Source organism: Myxocyprinus asiaticus, chromosome 50, assembly GCF_019703515.2.
Source record: "Myxocyprinus asiaticus isolate MX2 ecotype Aquarium Trade chromosome 50, UBuf_Myxa_2, whole genome shotgun sequence".
Classification (NCBI taxonomy): domain Eukaryota; kingdom Metazoa; phylum Chordata; class Actinopteri; order Cypriniformes; family Catostomidae; genus Myxocyprinus; species Myxocyprinus asiaticus.
Genome location: NC_059393.1, coordinates 21,678,291 through 21,699,200, shown reverse-complemented (window position 1 = coordinate 21,699,200; position 20,910 = coordinate 21,678,291). Strand labels below are relative to the sequence as shown.

Below are 20,910 nucleotides of genomic sequence, written 5' to 3'. Positions count from 1 at the left end.
TTGTTCTCAGTGGGGCGCGTGGTGAATTGAGTGTGGTTGCCGCGGTGGATGGCGTGAAGCCTCCACACGCGCTATGTCTCCGTGGCAACGCGCTCAACAAGCCACGTGATAAGATGCGCGGGTTGACAGTCTCAGACGCGGAGGCAACTGGGATTCGTCTTCCGCCACCCGGACTGAGGCGAATCACTATGCGACCACGAGGACTTAGAGCGCATTGGGAATTGGGCATTCCAAATTGGGAGAAAAAGGGGAAAAATCAAAACAAAAAAAAAACGTATGAATTGTGCTTGTTTTAAAAGGTTTCGTTTTTATGTGCAAATCATAAAATTAACTAAATGTTTTAATTTTGATTACGTTTGAACAGCTCAAGAGATGGACACGAAAAAAGTGATGGAAAACGGCTCTGAATACTTTGAGAGTCTCCTGCGGATTCTCGGGGTGGAAGCGTCAATCGAGGGCTTGATAAGATCCATGTGTCTTTGAGATGTCATAAAACCCAATGAAAGCCACACAAACTTCATATCTAATCATTTTATTTGATACAAACACCTGTGCAATCACCCGTTAGGAACTATATATTTATACCACCTGTACGTATCAATCATTTTACGCATGATATGCCCACACGTTATTGAAATATACATCATTAGACGAGCTAGAAAAATAAATAATTTTAAATACAAAATGTCTGACAGCAAATCCACTTTGTATTTTCAAATAGTTACATTTTAACATTAGATCCCATCACAAAGACTGTGATTTTCATTGTTTATTGTTTAGAATTAATGTCCATTCCTACCTAGATAATGATTACAGATCTTCAGTTTATCAGAGTAACACAGTCGCCACCTCTGATTAATAACTTCTGGTTTCGTATCGCTTCAAAGAGGGGGAAAGATGTTTTTAAACAAAGGCCAAGTAAAATATACATGGCTAGAGCTGCTTATTTTCCAAAGTTGAAAACTTTGGTGTGGAGAAAATACACACTGCTAAAAATAATTTTCTTAACCCGTATTTTATCGTTTTTTTTTTCAGTAAAACTCTTAACATCCTTTAAAACAAGATACTATCTTACAGTTTTGCTTCTCAAGAAAGTGTAAGTCATGTTTTCAGATAAAAGTCTTCAATTTTGTTTTTTGTACCCCATTGCCAAATTGTTTTGTCTTGTGTTAAGCATAAATGTAACAACATTTAGAAAGATTTAATAGTTAGAATTCATATTTTACTAAGTTTAGCTTAAGTAAATATAAAAATAGAATAATAGATATTTTTACTGGAATACACAACAAAATGACTTAAGATGATTATTTTTTGTAGTGTGCATTCATAATACAGCAGGGTAACACTTCAAAACTGAGCGACATGCCAGATAAACGCAATCGATTAAAAAATGAAAGCATTTTCGCTCAATATAAGGCGTACAATTCTTCGTTTGACACCAGTTCAAAATAACACAAAGACAAAAGGGGAGTGTGAACACAGTTTGGCAATTTTGAATGTTCAGTCATGTAAAACACTATTCTCCTGATGGTAACAGCATTGACGTTTCTCGGTTGAGCATGCCAATGCAGTCGACACCAAGTTAAAGGAATAGCTCACTTAAAAATAAAAATTGCATCAATATTCAGTCCTACATGTCGTTACAAACCTACAGTATAAGCTGTTATTTTGTCAGTGGATTACAAAAAAGTAACCATGTCCTGTCAAGCAACAAAAAAGTATTATAAAAGCATCATAAAAGCAGTTCATACGATTTTGCCGTGCAATATGATCATTCTTCAAGCCATCTTTTGTATTCAGAGGGCTATAAAATCACATGAGGATGAGAAATTAATGACAATCTTTATTTTTACATGAACTATTCCCTTAAAAGAGGTAAACAGAAGCATAAGACCATCCAATCTGCAAACTCAGACTTAATAGAATGGAGCTCACGCCACAGTATTTTGTAACAGTAGTACTCCCCATGAAAGAGAATGGCGTCCATGAGGTGCCATTTTTAGTGTTAAAAGTTGCACATTGAAATAGGTGTGAACTGTCACGCTATGGTTGCTTTTCAGTTGAAGGTGCCAAACTTGGACACCGAGTGATGGAAACTGTGCCATGCAAAATGGCAAAGTTAAATCAGCAGTGTCAGTTCTGTGGCACAGCAATATACTTCTGCACTGAAAAGACGCCTTTCACTATTGAAAACGTGCTGGCTTGTCTAACTGCTAACAAAACTGCATTGTCTGTCTTTGACGAATGAATGTCTCTGTGAACAATAACATGGAATAAATCTTGGGACAAACGCAGCTGTTGTAAAATTTATGAATTCTTTTGTTTGTCTGTGATTGAAAACAAGACGACGGGTAGTAGTGTCGAGCAATTTTAGGGGAAAATGCTGTTGTTTAATGCGTTGAGATGATGGACTAGCTTCAATAAGACACTTCGATTTGTATATGGCGGAAAACTATTACGCTAGCCAAGCACACGTTACAGTTATACTCCATTAGCGAGTAATATCGTTAGACGGTTTTATAATATAGTCTTAGGAGTAGTGACAATGTTAGCATAACCGCATTCACTAGCATGCAACAGGTTTGTGATTGTCAGTATAAATCCTAGATCGCCATGTTCAGTTGTTTCAGGAGCTTTAAGAATGTAATGGAGCAGTTGTCTAAGGCCACGCCCACACTAATATGTTTTAGTCTGAAAACGCATCGATTTTGCTACATCTATGCTTCTCATCCACACTGGAAACGCAACATTAGGAGACTGAAAATGGAGGTTTATACTTGGATGTGGCCTAATTTAAATGGATAGTTCCCCCAAAAAAGAAAATTCTGTCATTATTTACTCACCCTAACAAACACAAAAGATGACATTTTTAAGAATATCCTGGCCACTCTTTTCAATATAAGGAAAGTAAATGGGTACTGGGGATGTCAAGCCCCAAAATTACAAAAATAGCACCAATAAAGTATCACAAAAGTGGACCAAATGACTTATGCGTTTTATTCCAACTCCTCTGAAGTCATACGCTAATCTTCATTGATAATCTTCTCCTCTTGTGGGCAATTAACAGTTGCAACCAGATAACTGAATCAGTGAGTTGAACAGGGTTGTGATCAAATCATTTTGACCATTTTCTTAACTGGATTCAACGATTCATTGAAAAAAAAAAAATCAGACTTAAAAGTTTGTTTCCAATGCGCCAAAAAAAAAAAAAAAACGTTTTTACAGTGAAAAACGATTTTTCTTTTGTCATTTTGGTGCTTGACAGCACCAGTCCCCATTTCCTTACATGGTGTGGAAGAAGAAAGAAAGTCAAATGGGTTGGGAATGATATGAGTGAGTAAATGATGAAAGAATATTCATTTCTGGGTGAACTGTCCCTTTAAACTAAAGTACTCATCTGTTTTCGAAGTCCAAACTTCCCGTGCAGCAACTGACAACACGGCCAAGCTGATGCACTGTAAAACGTTAATTAATAAAAATCACTTTAAGCCACTTTTGGCACTTGGATACCACAGTAGCACTGCCGTAAGTGCGAGAAACACACAAACATTGTCCTCCCTACTAAAGTCAATGACTGACTCTTTCAGATATGCTGTGCTTTAGGAGACCAGCCCCTGTGAGAACATCCCCCACAAAAAGAAAAACATCAGGTCACCTCGGAAACAACCATGAACTCCATTGTTGCTGCCAACTGTCTCGTTGGAGCCGTTAACACAGGGAGGGCAAACACCTAAAAAAAAAAACTAGAAAACAAAAAACCAAAACAGTATATCTGTTTCAACTTGAACTTCACTTCTGCGCATTTCCGACGCTTGGTTGAAAAGCAGCAGTCTTGAGGTGTATCATACAGCGTGGAAGAGCAGCGTGCACTCCTGCCTCTCTTTATATAGGCTGGATGGGGGTGGAACCTGCGTGCTCCGCAGGTAGTAGTTGACGATTTTGGTGTCCAGCTTGTACTGATGAGGGATGCCTTCATACGGCTTGGGGTCCAGATCCAGGATGGAGACCGAATAAGTAAAACGAGGCTTCGCAGGTTGGATGTCCATATTGGGTTGGTGTCTGTAACCAAAGCACAGGGATGGTAAAAAAATACTATGGCAAAAGTTGAGATGGCAGATTTAGGAAATTTGAGTAGTACTTGAGTAGAACTCACTCCTCGTCTTCCCCACAAGGTGCAAACGTTATCATAACTGAGCAATCTTTGGCAGTCATTGCAACTCTATATTGATGAACCTAGAAAGTGACAAAAACATGCAAATGAAAACCGGGGTAATAAGTTTAAGGAAAGTTTATTTTTTTGCATTGTGACATTATTTTCCAAGACAATTAAAAGGTGCACTCAGTAATAGTTCTGTTATATATATATAATAATTTATTAAATTAATACATTTAATATTGTCATGTCATTTCAACATTTTAATCTTTTGATTTTGGGGTGAAATGTGACCACAATGTTTACACTAAAACCTATACTACGGTCTTACCTTCCCAACTGCATATTCTACAGAGCCGTCATCTTCAGTGGGACAGTTTTTCACTTTGTCCATTAAACTCTCATTATAAGGGCCGTCTATCTGCAGTCTGTTTCTGGAAAAACAAATAAAGTATTCATATTAAATTCTTTTCAATACAGATAGAGCAGCTTTTCCTATTGACCTATGACCTAATGGACAATGCCACCTTGTGGCCACCATACCTAATGGTATGACTAACGCAACATCCACTGTGAATTAGTCTTTTGTGCCACCTAGTGTTTAAATGCGAGTCTTTGATAATGAGCATTCACAGAGTCATTATAACACAACATTCAGTATTCAAGATTAATAATTCACCTCTCTTTAGGGAACTCTTCCAGATATTGTTCCACTCGTTTGTACAGTGGGTTGACTCCTTCAATATCAAGGTTATCCAGCATCTGAACTTGAAGGATTTTTGCAAGAACGCTATCTTTAGGCAGACCGTGGTTACCTGTGTACACATAAACTAGCTCTTCAGTTTTACATAACAGATTAACAACTATCGTCCTATCTAAACAGCAATAATCCTGTCCTTTACACACCCCATTCTTCACATGCCATGTGAAATTCAGTCAATACAACTAGTAACTACACTATTTTCTCACTCTATACCATGGTGGTTTTTGCTCTGGTTCACTCCTGCACAGATAAAGTGACTCGCAGTCTCAGTGAAAGTGACTTCCGCTGCAATTCGCAAGTGGTATTACGTCACCGTACACATCAAGCCCAAATATGAAGAAGAAGAAGAGGTCAATTGATGTTTACTACATGGCCAAAAGTATGTGGACACCGAGGAGGTCTATGATACATGGACAGAGCCTAATGATTTCTACTAACAATGTAAAATGCTTTATATTGAGTACGTAGTTGGTCTTTGATAAAAGCCTCACCATTGCGGAGCAGATCTCTAGGGAAGGGACTGGCCTCGCAGTGTGGTATGCTCTCGGACAGGTGCATCTTTCTCGGTTCTACCGAGCGATTCGAGTCCCCGCTGCTCAGCAGGGCGGAGCAGATCACCTGGATGAACTCGTTGAGAATGGCTTTGCCAGGCTGGTGGCCGTTATAAAGGCCGTTACTGTGAGGGAAATAAGGCCAAAGGTGCTGAATGAGATCGTTCATGTCGGGCTGCTGCTTGGCGTCATCTTTACAGCTAAATATCAACTCTCCACCCTGAAAAAGACAAAAGCAATGAGAAATTAAACTTTTTTTTCTATCCTATTTTTCCCATGAACCAAAACCAATATACTACAGTAGTAGCTATATTTGAATCCCTCTAAATTTCATATTCCCCCCCCCCACCCCCCAAGATAACTATTTACAGTAAAAATCCAAAAGTTCAAAAGGTCCATTTACAATCAATGTGCAATTCACCTATCGTCCAAGTATTTCCAAGTTAAGCTATTTATATTCACCTTAAATATTTTCAAGTTGTTTTGAGGTTCCTCTAACAAGTTCTTCATTGCAACGTACATTCGCTGTTTGCTCCTGAAATACAAATTACAGCAGACAATTTTCATTTTACTTACATATTATTTAATTAAAGATACCTTGGCAAATGTAATTATGGCTCCTTTCCAACACATTAGGGCCCAAATAAAAAATTTCCATATTTTTCTTTATATTTTTACAGCCTGTATAAAATCATGAAATAACACTGAAAAGATTGGAAAATGTGCCTGTCGGTCAGCTGTCTTCTCCTTAAAATGCCTCCATGTTACTTTTAAATAAAAATTGCAAGTTGATCCCGGAGTTTATATACAACGTCACATGACCTCAGTATTTGCAGGGACCCCCTTTTCAAAAGAAAATTTCACAAAAATTCGACTGACTCACTCTCCATCCTCTAGGATTAAAAAAAAAAAAAAAAGGCCTTTTAGGGTTAAATATTTAAGGTGAAATGTGTAATTTCTGCACCACTAGCGGAACCAAACGGAATTGCAAAGATAAGGATTGTTAGGATTTAAGTGTTTTCTCACTATGTAGTGATGATCTCAGTTGAATCGTCTGTTTTAGCTTTCCTGTGACCCAAGAAACAGAACAACGTTTATAATGCATTATAGATTTTAAGGCGTGTCATACCCTGTCGCAAAAACTTAGAATATACGGTTTTCCAAGAGAAAAATTCTTTAGTTTGACAAAGGGCAGTGATGTAACCTGGCTGGCTGAATATATTTCCTTTGCATCTGTCTATTAGTAATGTTAACAACGTTGGCTAAAGGTCGTACCATCAGCAAAAGATTAAAATCAGCATTCAAAAACTGGTGACTCACCCTGAGAAGAGATCCAGGGGGCAATATCTGCTGAGTCTCTTCCATTTTCCATTGGCTAACTGTAAAAGACAATATAAGCTGTTATGTGTACACTTAAATCATTGGCTAGTTTGGCCTAGTATCAAAGATTTACTTGATATAACCTTGATGTTATCAGACACCAAATGTCTCAAGTACTCTTTTCCATACAATGAAAGTAGGGGTGTGAATCAGTAGAGGAGTTGACAGAAGAGGTTGACCAATATATCGGTTTTACCGATTAGCACATACATGATGTCTCCAAGTTCATATCTTGTGAATAATAATATTTATTCTTCATTAAACCTCATCTTGTGAATAAATATCGGCTATAAAATTCTTCTGCGGCCAAACCCCCAAAGGAAAGATTATGGTAGTCATTTCAGTGTACAGTACAAACAGAATGCAGGATGTTTACACTACAATGCATAATCCACTTTTCGGTTCTGTTTGTTAAAGCAGAAGTTGGCATTTAAAAACCCAGTTGTCATCAGTTGCTTCGCCCACATTGAATTTGTTCCTAATGATGATTATGAACAATTAGTACTTACTTTGAAATGCTGATGCATGCAGAATCTGCATACTTTGCGCTTGCATTCCTTGGTAATGTGTCTAGAACAGGGTAGAAATCCACATTTTGGCTGGAAAAGAAAAATAACGTATCAATTCACTGCCGGTTAAAGGCAACATGAAACAGCATTCGCAACCTATTTTGCATGCGTAATGTTATGGAGCTAAAACAATGACTAAAGTCTTTGAATGTGAATATTGTCCAATTAAATTCTAGACATTTGACAATTAACAAAACTGACTTTTTTTTGCATGTGTGGAATATTTTATAAATATGTATTTATAAAAAGTAGATGCTTTGTTTTGAATTTGTTAGCGGTGGAGTTAGCTGTAAATATTTAGATTTAAAAAAAAATGACAGGTTTAAAATTTCCGATTATGTGGAAATTCAGAACTCCAATAATGAATCTCTCAAATTTAAATCTCAGAACTTCAGACTATCTCTGGAGCAGTCCTAATTATTAAACCAATGTTGATTTATAAATATTATTGTTTATTGTTAGTTCATAATGCATTCATTAATGTTAACGTATTCAACTTAATGTTAAAATGTATTAGTATAAAGAAATTAACATTGGCTAAGATTAATAAATGCTGTACAAGTTATTCTTATTGTAGTTCATGTCAATACTGGACCACGCCAATATTCTAGTAGCTCTGTGATTGGCCAAAATTCTGAATTCGACTATTCTGAGTATACCTCCGCTTTTCCCTGCATGTGGAACATGGAAGATTGACCACTGGCCTAGTTTGTGTACAATCTGAATTTGAGTTTGAGAGATTTTTATTGAGTTCTGAATTAGTTTAATTTTATAATCTGAATATTTACAGCAAATTCCCAAAAACTTTTTTTTTTTTTATAAAATACGCCACAAAAATATATATTTTTTTATTATTATTGTCACGTCTTTAACAAAATTAAGATTCAACTAATTTAGTCATTGTTCTTTCTCCATAAAATGTGACATATTTCCAAACAAAACAAGATATTCAATGTAAAAAAAAAAAAAAAAAAAGTTTTTCAATGGATAACTGATTTTATCCAAGTGGGGATTCAAAACCAGACTGAAAACAGACCTGAATAAGCGTTTGCTAAAAAAAAAAAAAAAAAAAAAAAGCATAAATAGCTTTTTTGCTGATTGATGGATATTATCCAATAGTCTACATGGCCTCAGTGACATCAACCGAAAAGGAAAGTTATTTCAGGGTGGAGCAAATTACTACATGTCGATAAAAGATTACAAAGACCTTTTAATCTTTGGAATAAACTGCACTGATGAATCATATGATAAGACCAGTAATGTTTAGTAAGTTTGGTCAGATTTCATTTACACTTTTATGTTAAATATTGAACAAGTTCCATGTGGAGAAAGTTGTAGTTTATTAACACAAACCAACATGTCTTTCGGATCAGATTTACACCACCATGTGATTAAATTCCACACAAATAAAGGCAATGAGTCATTCAGCTTTGGTTTAGTTCCCCTAGGACAGCAATTGTTTTAAACAACACTTCTTGTTTTTAACAACCCATGTTGAGTTCCTAAAATTGAAGACATGGGAACTTCAAAGGTTCCAGTTTAACAACCATCGCTAAGCCAACACAAAAACTACACCCTAACTGCATGAAGAATAAACCATCAACAACGCTCAGGAAGTTCAATGACTGAATGTGCTGAGACATGCGTCACTAAAAGTAAACAGTAAGATACTTAAAACTGTAGTTGTGACGGGAGAGAACAACGCATGTGTCAAACTGAACAGGGAGTTGTTTGGGTTGGAAGCAAAGTTAACCTTAATCTCCACACAAATAGGCGGTCTGTGGTCTGTGAGGTGGTGGAGCTGGGTGAGGTTGGGCAGACATAAGCCACACCCACTGAACGTGTCCATGACCTTGTCACAGCGCAGTTCTGCAAGAGAGGAAGATCACAACAGCATTATTCTTCGTCTAAACCCATCTAAGGAAATGACTGCATACTGAACCTCTAAGAACGTTACATTTCACTCCAAAATCAAGCAAAAATAAAAGTTTAGAAATAAATACGTACAGTATATTTTTCAATATGTATAATATATACAGTTGTGCTCAAAAGTTTGCATACTCTTGGAGAATTGGTAATATATGTACCATTTTTAAAGAAAACATGAGTGAGCAGGCAAAACACATTTCTTTTATTTCTTATGGGATTCATATTCAACTGTAGGTTATAACAGAATGGCACAATCATAAAACAAAACATGGCAACAAAGAAAAAAATGAAATGACCCCTGTTCAAAAGTCTGTATACTCTTAGTTCTTAATACTGTGTATTGCCTCCTTTAGCATCAATGACAGCGTGCGGTCTTTTGTAATAGTTGTCTATGAGGCCCCAAATTCTGGCAGGTGGTATAGCTGCCCATTCGTCTTGGCAAAATGCCTCCAGGTCATGCAAAGTCTTTGGTCGTCTTGCATGAACCGCATGTTTGAGATCTCCCCAGAGTGGCTCGATGATATTAAGGTCAGGAGACTGTGATGGCCACTCCAGAACCTTCACCTTTTTCTGCTGTAACCACTGGAGGGTCAACTTGGCCTTGTGCTTAGGGTCATTGTTGTGCTGGAAAGTCCAAGAGCGTCTCATGCGCAGTTTTCATGCAGAAGAATGCAAATTGTCTGCCAGTATTTTCTGATAACATGCTGCATTCATCTTGCCATCAATTTTCAAAAGATTCCCCTTTAGAGCTCACACACCCCCAAAACATCAGTGAGCCACCACCATGCTTCACAGTGGGGATGGTATTCTTTTCACTATAGGCCTTGTTGACCCCTCTCCAAACATAGCGCTTATGGTTGTGACCATAAAGCTCTATTTTGGTCTCTTCACTCCAAATTACAGTGTGCCAGAAGCTGTGAGGCGTGTCAAAGTGTTGTCGGGCATATTGTAACCAGGCTTTTTTGTGGCATTGGTGCAGTAAATGCTTCTTTCTGGCAACTCGACCATGCAGCTCATTTTTGTTCAAGTATCGTCGTATTGTGCTCCTTGTAACAACCACACCATCTTTTTCCAGAGCAGCCTGTATTTCTCCTGAGGTTACCTGTGGGTTTTTCTTTGTATCCCGAACAATTCTTCTGGCAGTTGTGGCTGAAATTTTTCTTAGTCTACCTGACCTTGGCTTGGTATCAAGAGATCCCCGAATTTTCCACTTCTTAATAAGTGACTGAACAGTACTGACTGGCATTTTCAAGGCTTTGGATATCTTTTTATATCCTTTTCCATCTTTATAAAGTTCCATTACCTTGTTACGCAGGTCTTTTGACAGTTCTTTTCTGCTCCCCATGGCTCAGTATCTAGCCTGTTCAGTGCATCCATGTGAGAGCGAACAAACTCATTGACTATTTATACACAGACACTAATTGCAATTTAAAAAGCCACAGGTGTGGGAAATTAACCTTTAATTGCCATTTAAACCTGTGTGTGTCACCTTGTGATTTAAAAAGGAGCCAAACAACTATGTGATAATAAATGGCTTCATATGATCACTATCCTTAAATAAAAGACTCAATACCAAAATTTCACAATTTCTACCAGGGTATGCAAACATTTGAGCACAACTGTATTAGGACTGTCGATTTAAAGCGTTAATTTAGTGCGATTATTTTAAAAAAATAATACAATTCCATAATAAAAGTACAGATTTTCCAACCATATGAGCAATTCAAGCTTGAGGTACATGTGTTTTTAAGAGCCACGTCAATAGTTGGCAGAGAAGCCACAGAATGAGAATGCTCACTCAGGAGGGGAAGCACAACATAATACAGTACAGTAATCTACTTTTTACTTGACTCTGCATCCTAAAAATGTGGCATTTATGATGCTGAATACCAGTGAGAAGCTCCAAACATGTCCGTCTGATATGTACTGTACATAGCAAGCAACAATGAAAAATAGCGCAGACAGAAAGCATACTGGGAGAACTAGACACACTGAGGAACTCGATGCAAAACAGACTGCTGTGAACTGTAGTCTTGTTCAATGTTACGAGAACAAACAATATTTTGAGTTCTTAAGACACTTTTGTATTGGCTAATCAATGCTTTATTAATCTGCCACAATAATGCAATTTATTTCAAAATGAATTTCAATCTGTATTATATATTATAGGCTCTATATTTTGTATTTATAAATATTTGAATTATTACGCATTATTGATAAAGTTAGATTTATCGGTTTTACCGATTAATCGGTGCCGATAGTGCTTTTTGGAACTATCGGTTATCGGCAAAAATCTATGTCGATAGTTGCCGACAGTTTTTTCATCATTCTGTCATTTAAAAATAGAGGCGGTTTTACACACAACACGGTCACTGTGCATTCCCTATTCATTTTCAATGAGAGAGAGAGAGAGAGGCGGCAGGCGAAGCGTTGTTGCTTTCCAAGCTCGTTCACGAGAATCCTGCTGCTTTGTTGTGCATGACTGCTTGCTGCGCACACCGTGCAAGATAAAAATATCTGATCTCTCCGCGGCTGCCGCTTTTCATTGATCAAGCATAACTTTTATGTAGTCAAAAACAACATGGAGACGAATATACTTGCTGTTGCTGAATTTCTTGAGCTATATAACGTTTCTTTGAGCATTTATAGAGACATAAATAGGAAAACAGCCTCATGGAAAGCTGTGAGTGGACGAGTCAGTGTATCAGGTGAAAATAGACTACGGAAACATGTAAAGCTTTTGTTTGGACCGTCTACTTTAATTTTCTCTTCCGCAAAAGGTGTCTGAAACATCAACTTTAGATGTCTGTCTCTTTAGTCATTAAAGAAAATGCAGAACTCATCAAATGTGGAGACAGGTGGCAAGACGGCATCAATATTTACAATTACATTGTTTAGCCTTGATATAATTTTACATTAATATAAAAAAATAGCTTATTACAATATTTAAAATAAGTGACATTTTATTTGTGCAATCACACATGAAAACTAATATTTTCAGTGTTTACAGTAATCACGTAGTAGACGCAGTCTCTGAGCTAAAGCATTGGGTGGCATTATTGCACTTCTGCATTATTCAGCACAGCTTCTCGTGTGAATGGAAAACGCCTGCACAAACGAGAAGCTGCAAGATCGCAAGCAAAGCCTGCCACCCACTGCGTCCCGTGTAAAACCGCCTTGAGTACCCAGTGTGTTTCGGGCTTAAAAGTCCCGCGTTATGCACCAAATCTTAATTTACTCTGGTTATTTTTAGGATTTTGGTTGAACAATAAACTGCACTTAAATTTTGGGACATATTATTAATCTATTTTAAAAACTATCGACTGAATAATCTGTTATCGTCCCACCACCTTTATAAGTATCGGCAAAATCCACTAACGGTCAACCTCTAATTATTTATATGAATTATCTTTATTTGGGGGCCTTTCTCAGCAAATAAAGATTGTATGTGATTAATTGTGAATAATGCCATTAATTAATCTGCATGGCATGTAATTGATTCACTTAAAAATGTTTAGTGATTGACAGCCCTAATAGGTTTTTTTTTTCTCTTTCATAAACAGTGTTTTTAGGTCTTGAGATCCCTGCATTCAAAATCGTGCTCTTGCATTCAAATCTGGTGCTGTCTCTAGTGTCAAGCAAGCCTGAGTGTTGTTTGTTGTCTGTACAGCTACTCATTATGGTCAGGGGACATGATTAATTGCACTAATTTCTTTTATGTATTTATTTTTTCTAAAATTTATCGTACTGAATTAACGCTTTGAATCACTGCCATAATTTATATATTTTTATATTATATTTATTTATTTGCACAGAAAATGACAATTGTGACATTTGCATTAATGACAATTAAGCAACTTCTCCCCTCAAACTATCATTATCATAATGCATCCGGGCATTATACTTCTAATTTTTTTGTACTTACCATAATTCACAAAAGTGATTCTCAAATTACAGTAAAAACTGTACAAGTTATTGTCATAATTTTTTTTAATTTGCATTACAGGTAGTACAACAAATACTACAATTCTGTGTTATTAATAAAAATAAAACACTTTAAAAAGATTTTTTTCCATTTTATTCTATTTTTTATTTTTTATTTACAGTAATGCGAATTGGGGAGTAACGCACTCAAATTTTCCTTAACAAAAAAAAAAAAATCTTAATATTCCTAATGGGCTTTATTTTCTTTCATCAAAATAAAAACATTTCTTTCTTTTGATTTCGGGGAGAAATATGGCCTGGACATGTTCTCGACAGGCTTCGTGAGATTAACCCAAGTTTTAAAAGACCTTATATAAAGAAAAAAATGTACAGTTTGGTCATTCTTACCAGGCCGTTCTTGCTGAACTTTCAGTGACAGCTGTCTCACAAAGTCCAGCGGTAGTTTGACGACCTCCTGTGGACAAACAAGCCGTTAGTTTCACCATATTCACTGGATCACCCTTTGTGTTTAAGCATTATGATGCAACAATGTATATAAAACATCTGGACAAAGACCTTAAACTTCAACTTACTCCACTGTGAACGTATTTCTCCCCAAGTAAAGGCTTCATGACATATTTACTATAATCCACAATGTTGAGGATGTGTCGAAAAGCTTGTTCTGCAGTCTGGATAAAGAGAGGTAGGAAAATTAGACCAGCCTATACAGTATGACAATGCAATTCCAAACAACACATTGCAAAAACAAAATAATGCAAATGTTACGTTAATTTTGATGTTACACATTGGGCCTTATTCATGAAAAATAAGCAAATAAATTTCTGTGTAAATCATTCATAAATTCATTTGTACGTAAATCGCCCAGTGAACACATGGTTTATGTACGATTTACACAAATTTGTTCTGCTCGTGTTTCATAAATAAGGCCCAGTGTCACATAAATTGTTGCACTGAATTGAATGCAACAATTTACACAGAAATCTGTTTTACATATCCACTAGAACAAAAGGCTGCAATATGTAGTGAATAGTGTTGTCACGATACCAAAATGTCAGAAGTCAGTACCGATACCAGAGATTTGATGTTATCGATATCAATTTCAGTACCACTGCAAAAATGTGCTAATATGGTAATGTGCAACTGAACACACTACTTTAGCCTGTATAAAGTAAAATATCAATGTAAATAAGGAGGAGGGCGTGGCCAGGCCGTGAGGGTGCACGCCTGGCACCGAGTTGCCCCAATCAGCGGGAGAGAGAGCGATAAGGAGCAGCCGGGGATGCCAGAGAGAGAGAGAGAGACACACGAGGCAGTGTGTGTGTGTGTCCATGCGTCAGCGTGAAGCAGTGTGTTATTGTGTGCGACTGAAAAGTGCAACAATAAATGTCTGTGTGTACTGTTCAACCCGGTCCCAGCTTCCTCCTCCCCACACAACAACAAACTGTTACAATAACAAATTAAAAGATATGCACGTTTTTCAGTGTTTCTCAATGAAGTACACATTGCTTAAATGTTTTTAAGCAGGGCCCAACTGAAATAATTTATTATTATTATTATTTCCAGAATTCTATGTTTTAAAATGAATTTCATTATCAAAATGGTGTCTAATCAAATTAATTCTTAAAACTTTTAACAAAGTAATAACAAATAGAACAACTTTTATTCAGTACAAATGCACTCTTGCTTGTGATATATTGCTTAATTATTATTATTATCATTAAGCATTATTTAATATTATTAGTACAGTGAATATTACATTTTACTACACAGTTGCAATATATTTCTGTTGCAATTTCAGGCGCCTAGCTTTAATTTTGACGTGTGGTTTTGACGGAAGCGTCGCTTTTGACGGATAAACAGTTTGCTACATGTCCCAGTGTGACTGTTAAAGCGCAAATGCTGTGATTTAATTATATAAACATATAGTCTACATTAGGGCTGGGCAATACATTAAACATCCAAGATATAATCGCGATAATTTTGCTGACGATATAAAATTCAACAATATTGTGAATATCGCGATGATTTTTAATGAACCTTTTATTTGGCCATTAAGTTTCGTAGAGTGCATCAGTAGACTAATTTCACAATCGTTCAGGGCTGTATTATTAATCAAAATAACATCAAAATGGAGAAATGATCATATGTCATTATTTAACTGCGATTAAAGACAGATAAACATGGTCTACGTGCACTTCAGAATGAACCGGCGATGCGCCGATCTGTGTGCACACGCGGGGGCGGCGGGCTCGTATTTGTAGCGCAGTTCACCTGCATTGTGACTGTGAAGTACTGCTGGTTTAAGCATTCATGCAAATCCAAACATTAGTAATGGCTATAAAGTTATTATACAAATCTACAAATGCAGAACAGAAAAGGAGAGTTTGACAGCAGTTCACAAGATGCGAAACTCATAACTGTCAAACAAACACTGCACTTCCCGTTTCGTAATAAAAGCTCCTGGTTAGGGTGAAGTAAATAGGACAGAAATATGTTAATTTATCTTTAAGTAGTTTTGCACCGTGTTCATTCACAAAGGAAAATGTTCTAGTAAAAATATATGAAGTTAAATAAGATTTCTATTAAACTTCCATATATCATTATATGTTAAATATAATATTAACATGTAAATTATTGAAAATGATTACATTGTGTTAACTTAGTGAAAAACTGTGGGAAACATGCCTTCATCATTTTTATTTAATACCTTTGAAATATTAATTCTACTTGGCTACAATGGCTGTTTAGATGAAATGATGGTTCCTCTGATAAAACAAAAACACTTTTATAATATTTCAGAGCAAATACATAAATATCGAGATATGTATCGAATAGTCAATTTGCTGAAAAATATCGAGATACAACTTCTGAAGCCATATTGCCCAGCCATAGTCTACATGTAACGTGTGCTTCACAGTGGATTAGTGCTCAAATGCAGATTAAGATTGCAGCCTTTCGCAATTTAATTATCACACTGGGACATATCATGATTTTAATTTGATTAATTGTCCATGTCAGGGATGTAGTTCGGTCCTCTAGGTCCAGAGCAAAAAAGAAAACGATACATTTAGTCCTGGTTTACTAAGCGTTCACACTGGCATTTTTGACACCGAACCTAAAGATACAAAACAAAAGGCATCAGGAAAAGGTCACAACCTGATTGGACAGCTTTTATGACGTATATTTTGCGACGGAACTTTCCGAACATCCAAAACAATGCTGGCTGCTGGGCTAAATGCGCTCGTTATATTTATATATGTATATATGGTGGTATTTTTACCAGCTGAGAACAAACGAAGAGCTTATAAAATGTGTAAATGAGTCAAAACAGCACCAGGAATTCCTCCTTTGCACACACAAACGAAGATATGCTGCAAGGACGGCTGACGGCGGTTCCGATGCCTGTACCGAACTGTAATGGGCAACATAGCTCCAATGATGAGAAGAACCAGGTATACTTGAGGTCAGTATTAGGCAAATGACTTCCTGTTTTTGGTCCGTTTAGACGTCTTTGGTCCATGCTGCGTTCATATATCAATCGAACTGCACCAGAGTTCGTTTGGAAGCGGATCGAGACCCACTATTCAGGCGGTCTCGGTCCGCTTGTTTGGTGCACCTCAAGGTTCGGATGGCAGCGTTCACACTAACAGAGCAATGGCGCCAGAGTTCGTTTTCATCAAATCAAACCTGCCAAGTGTGAACACACCCTCAGTGTAAAAGGAGTAACAGAGCACACGCACACCTAAGCATGCGAGCAACTGGAAGCAGTCGTGTAGCAGTCAGACAGCGTGTGGGTACCGAATTAAGTTGGTGCTCGGTTCTACCGGTACTGTAGAAACACTTGGTATCGTTACATCTTTTTTATTTTAGTACTGACTTGGTACAGAAGTACCGGTACTTTAGACAGCACTAGTAGAGAATATTTGCACGTTTGGGAAGCTTTACTGTGAAGTAGTGTAGATTTTGGGAAGTTGTACCTGTCGTGTATGCGTGGAATCTTCAGAAGGAAACTTCAACAGACGCAGAACTCGGCAATGCTGTAACGGAAAGTTACATGTTTGTCAAGAAACTAAAACTCATTTCACACAGGCTTATTTGGACCATTGTACTGTGAAAATTCAGGAAGGGATCTCTTGTGGGCACCACTACTGACCAAGATTTCACCTGTGAACTGAACAAACATTACTTACTTCCTAGAATGCTGTAAGACATAAAAAGGTTCACAAAGGTAAAAGTGACATAGTTGTAATGATGGTAAACTACTACTGGAGTTTTACTGACTGATGTAACTAATGGGCTCTTAAACGCATGTAGTTACTAAACTAACTTCCTTAACTTACAAGACTTGCTTAAACCTACTTCAAACTGACTAAACTGTGAACGGAAAAGGGTGGAATACACAAATAAATGTCCAGGTGATATTTCACCCCAAAAATAAAAAATATTTGCAAAAAGAAAATGAAGCCATTAGAATTTGACATTGTGACATTTTCATGACAATTAAACACGGTGCTGGTTTTTTTAATATAGTAATGACAATTTTGCTACAGTAGTGAAAATCATCCTATCCAGACAGAATGATTTAATTCATTTTTTGAAATTTTTTTATAACATTTTATCAATGAAAATCACTAAAAAAAATTACTTAATAAAAAGTATAATATATACAAATTAATATATATATTTACAGTATATAATTTATATTCACATTTTATACATTCATTAAATATATATAACTAATTAATTATATTTATTTTTATAAAAGTAATGTCACAATCCAAAAGGTCTTAATAGTACTAAAGTTTCTTTATTAATAACACTTTTTTTTTTCTACTACTTTCTTTTGATTTAGGGGTGAAATATACAGTTTTTGTGATATTCTGGACAGTTTTTGTGATATTCACCCAAAAGATTACCCAGATACCATAAAAAATGCTGCTGATTTATGACACCTCACCAAACCAGAAGACCTGACATTTACACTGACTTGAACGATGAGTTACGGTGAAGTGATTACTACAAGAATTTAAAACCAAGCCAGCAAAAATGATGAAAATCTGTCGCTCATCACGAGTGTGGGAGCTTGAAAGAATGTCTGTAAACAGCAAACAGAGAAAAACAATCCCTTGCAGGACTCCAGCACTGCTTGGAAAACAGCAAAGCTTCACACACTTTCCACACCCTGTCTGACATGACTACATCAACATATTGGTCAATACTTTCGCAGAAAGCTTCCTGTGGTTGGATACACACCATGTCTTAAACTGTCATTCAAATTCAGTCCATTTATGACCGTGAACATTTGTTCCACCAGCTGATTTTGACGAGTATTTTGTCCTGCTGTTGGTACAATCGCAAATGAGCTGGAAAATTAGATACGGTTAAGTTCTTCCACTTTTACAGTAATGCATCCTTGATTTGAACCAAAAAAATGACTTGCAATCCTAAAGGGAAAAGGAGTCTTAATTTTCAATTTCATAATTTTCATTAGATTTTAAGCCTTAAATTATAAGTCAGTTCTTCCGTACAGTAGATTTAACAAATTCTAACCATTGACCATATAAGCGGGGGTAGGCCTACAAGTTTACTACTGTAAAAAAAATAAAATCCGCAATTTAACAGTAAAAGAATGTAAAAATGCTACAGTAAAAAACGTTAAATGGTTAACGGGTAGTTTCTTTAACAAATATGGTAGAAAACTGGTAATATATTCAGCAAGACAATATATGTAATTTTACAGTAAAATGTATATAAAAATGTATATTATGTTAAACAAGAGAACACGTGTACTTTTTATGGTAAACTATTGTATTACGGTGAAAAACAATAATCGGGCGTTCCCAGAATTCCCTGCGTGACCCATCACATTTCATTATATTTTATGGGAATACTTATGTTTCTTCTTATTTTTAATATCAGTTATGTACATTAGGGAGTTCTGTGTTATTTTATGTAGTTTAGTTTTATCTTTTTTTTTTTTTTTTTTTTTACGTTTATTGCTTTATTTTAGTGTCGCATGAACCGTAAATTATCCAGGCATCAAAATTACATCCCTTAAACATGGTCACCATATTTTTTAAGGTAAATTTGTGATAACCAGTTTTTTTTTCAGTCTATAGGTTAAGCAATATCTTAAAGGGGCACTCAGTAATTTTTCCTCATTAAAAAAAAAAGTATGACATGAATTGTAATTTTGCAATATAGTAGGAAATCATGAGCTCTCACATTAAAATGAAGACTCAAGTCGTATCAGTAACCTTAAAAAAGCTGTTTTATTCTACATGGAGCGGGTCCGCACATGGGGGTGGCCATGTTTGAATCACATGACCAGCCGAATACTACTCGCTTAATCTCAGTAACCGTCCTGTTATTAAACACTTTATCTCACTAATTAAAGTTATAATGGCTGACTGCGAATAGTGAATTTCTACAATGGCATCTGAAACTGAAAACTGTTTATTTTAAATGATGCTGCATCCACACCGCTAGGTGTCAGTGTAAATCCAAGATGACAAAGACAAAAGTGACTGACTGCACCTTTAAGAAAACTTTCACCCTCAATGCTATCAAGGTGGCAAAAAAAAAATTAAAAAAAAATTAATACATTTTATTGAACGTATCCCAGAAAAAATTACTTTTGAGCAACTCTAAAATATACAGGGTAGCAACATATTTTGACCAATTAAATGACTAATTAATATTTACTTTTCTATGACCGTGGTTACAAGATTTTTTTATTTTTATAATTTAAATTGAGACGCTAATAAATGTCTTATTATAAATGTATAAAAATAGCTCATTTATTATTTGCTAATAAATCGATACGAGCACACATTGTCTATATTCATACCCATCATCAATGTGTAACACGAGTCTAAAAACAAAACCCCCCATGTTTATGTCGGTCTAAAGGGGTACATAGCGTCTAGACTTGCAGTCTAAGTTCTTTCCAAAAAAGTTTGTTTGGATTTCTTTTTGTTAATCGGATTTGATTGAGTTTATATGCTTTTTGGCTAAGCTAAGAGCTAGTAACTATTCACCGCTCACCTGCGAATGCGACACAACCAAGCTCTTGTTGCCCTCCCCGTGATATTTCCAGTCATTTTCGTCCATTTTATCCAGTTCCATTACCCAGAAGAACCGTAAACTGTCGGGGTTTCGCGCAGATTTGATCCTCCGCTGCGAGATGACTGGGCTCGTGCGCAAAACTTCTGGAGAATCCGCGTCTGACACACCGACGGATGTCGTACTACTACCGCTTTCTCCAAGACACGCCTCCTCTGCGCTCTGATTGGCCAGACGCGTCGAATCAGTTTTTTGATTGGCTCTGAGATTGTCGTTGAAAAAGGCGTCTGTTGATTGGATGTTGGACTTGGCAATTAAATAGTCGACGCCTTTATTTTATTTATTTGTTATTATTATTATAATTCAATGCCACAAGAAGAGGATTAAACATAGTCACATTATTAACAACATTAAAGGTGCCAGACAACAAAATTTAGTTATTTTCAAACATTACATGTTTTCAGTGCTTTTTTGTTTTCAGTTATCAAATAAAAATTAGGTTTACAAAGAGCCCATTTCTTCTTGTGTATATGGTATTTTCGTAATAAAATAAAT

The 20,910-nt window shown here is 36.3% G+C and overlaps 2 protein-coding genes across 4 annotated transcripts in view; one reads left to right on the top strand and one right to left on the bottom strand.

Moving 5' to 3' along the window:
• Positions 1–3,188, top strand: part of LOC127439250 (centromere protein P-like) — a 211,343-nt gene extending 208,155 nt beyond the window's left edge. For both annotated transcript variants that reach the window (XM_051695444.1, XM_051695445.1), the window contains exon 9: positions 365–3,188. In XM_051695444.1, the coding sequence (XP_051551404.1) occupies positions 365–483 (119 nt within the window). In that variant the 3' untranslated portion in view covers positions 484–3,188. The remainder of the gene's footprint in view (positions 1–364) is intronic.
• Positions 517–20,520, bottom strand: LOC127439247 (inositol-pentakisphosphate 2-kinase). Of its 2 annotated transcripts, XM_051695438.1 has the most exons (13): positions 20,338–20,520; positions 17,268–17,327; positions 13,863–13,958; positions 13,678–13,744; positions 9,170–9,285; positions 7,357–7,446; positions 6,788–6,846; positions 5,930–6,002; positions 5,408–5,687; positions 4,833–4,968; positions 4,485–4,587; positions 4,154–4,233; positions 517–4,059 (listed from the first exon to the last, which is right to left on the bottom strand). In XM_051695438.1, exons 1-13 carry the CDS (start codon positions 20,416–20,418, stop codon positions 3,843–3,845), a joined length of 1,458 nt encoding a protein of 485 aa, XP_051551398.1. In that variant the 5' UTR covers positions 20,419–20,520; the 3' UTR covers positions 517–3,842. The 2 variants fall into 2 exon arrangements, with proteins under 2 accessions (XP_051551398.1, XP_051551399.1); XM_051695439.1 differs by lacking the exon at positions 17,268–17,327.
• Positions 20,521–20,910: the final 390 nt, after the last annotated feature.

Coding starts and splice junctions, on each gene's coding strand:
- LOC127439247 (XM_051695438.1), bottom strand. CDS start 20,418: ATGGAACTGGATAAAATGGACGAAAATGACTGGAAATATCACGGGGAG. Junction 9,286..13,677: donor AGTTCAGCAAGAACGGCCTG/GTAAGAATGACC, acceptor CCTCTCTTGCAG/AACTGCGCTGTGACAAGGTC. Junction 4,234..4,484: donor TAGAATATGCAGTTGGGAAG/GTAAGACCGTAG, acceptor GTCACTTTCTAG/GTTCATCAATATAGAGTTGC.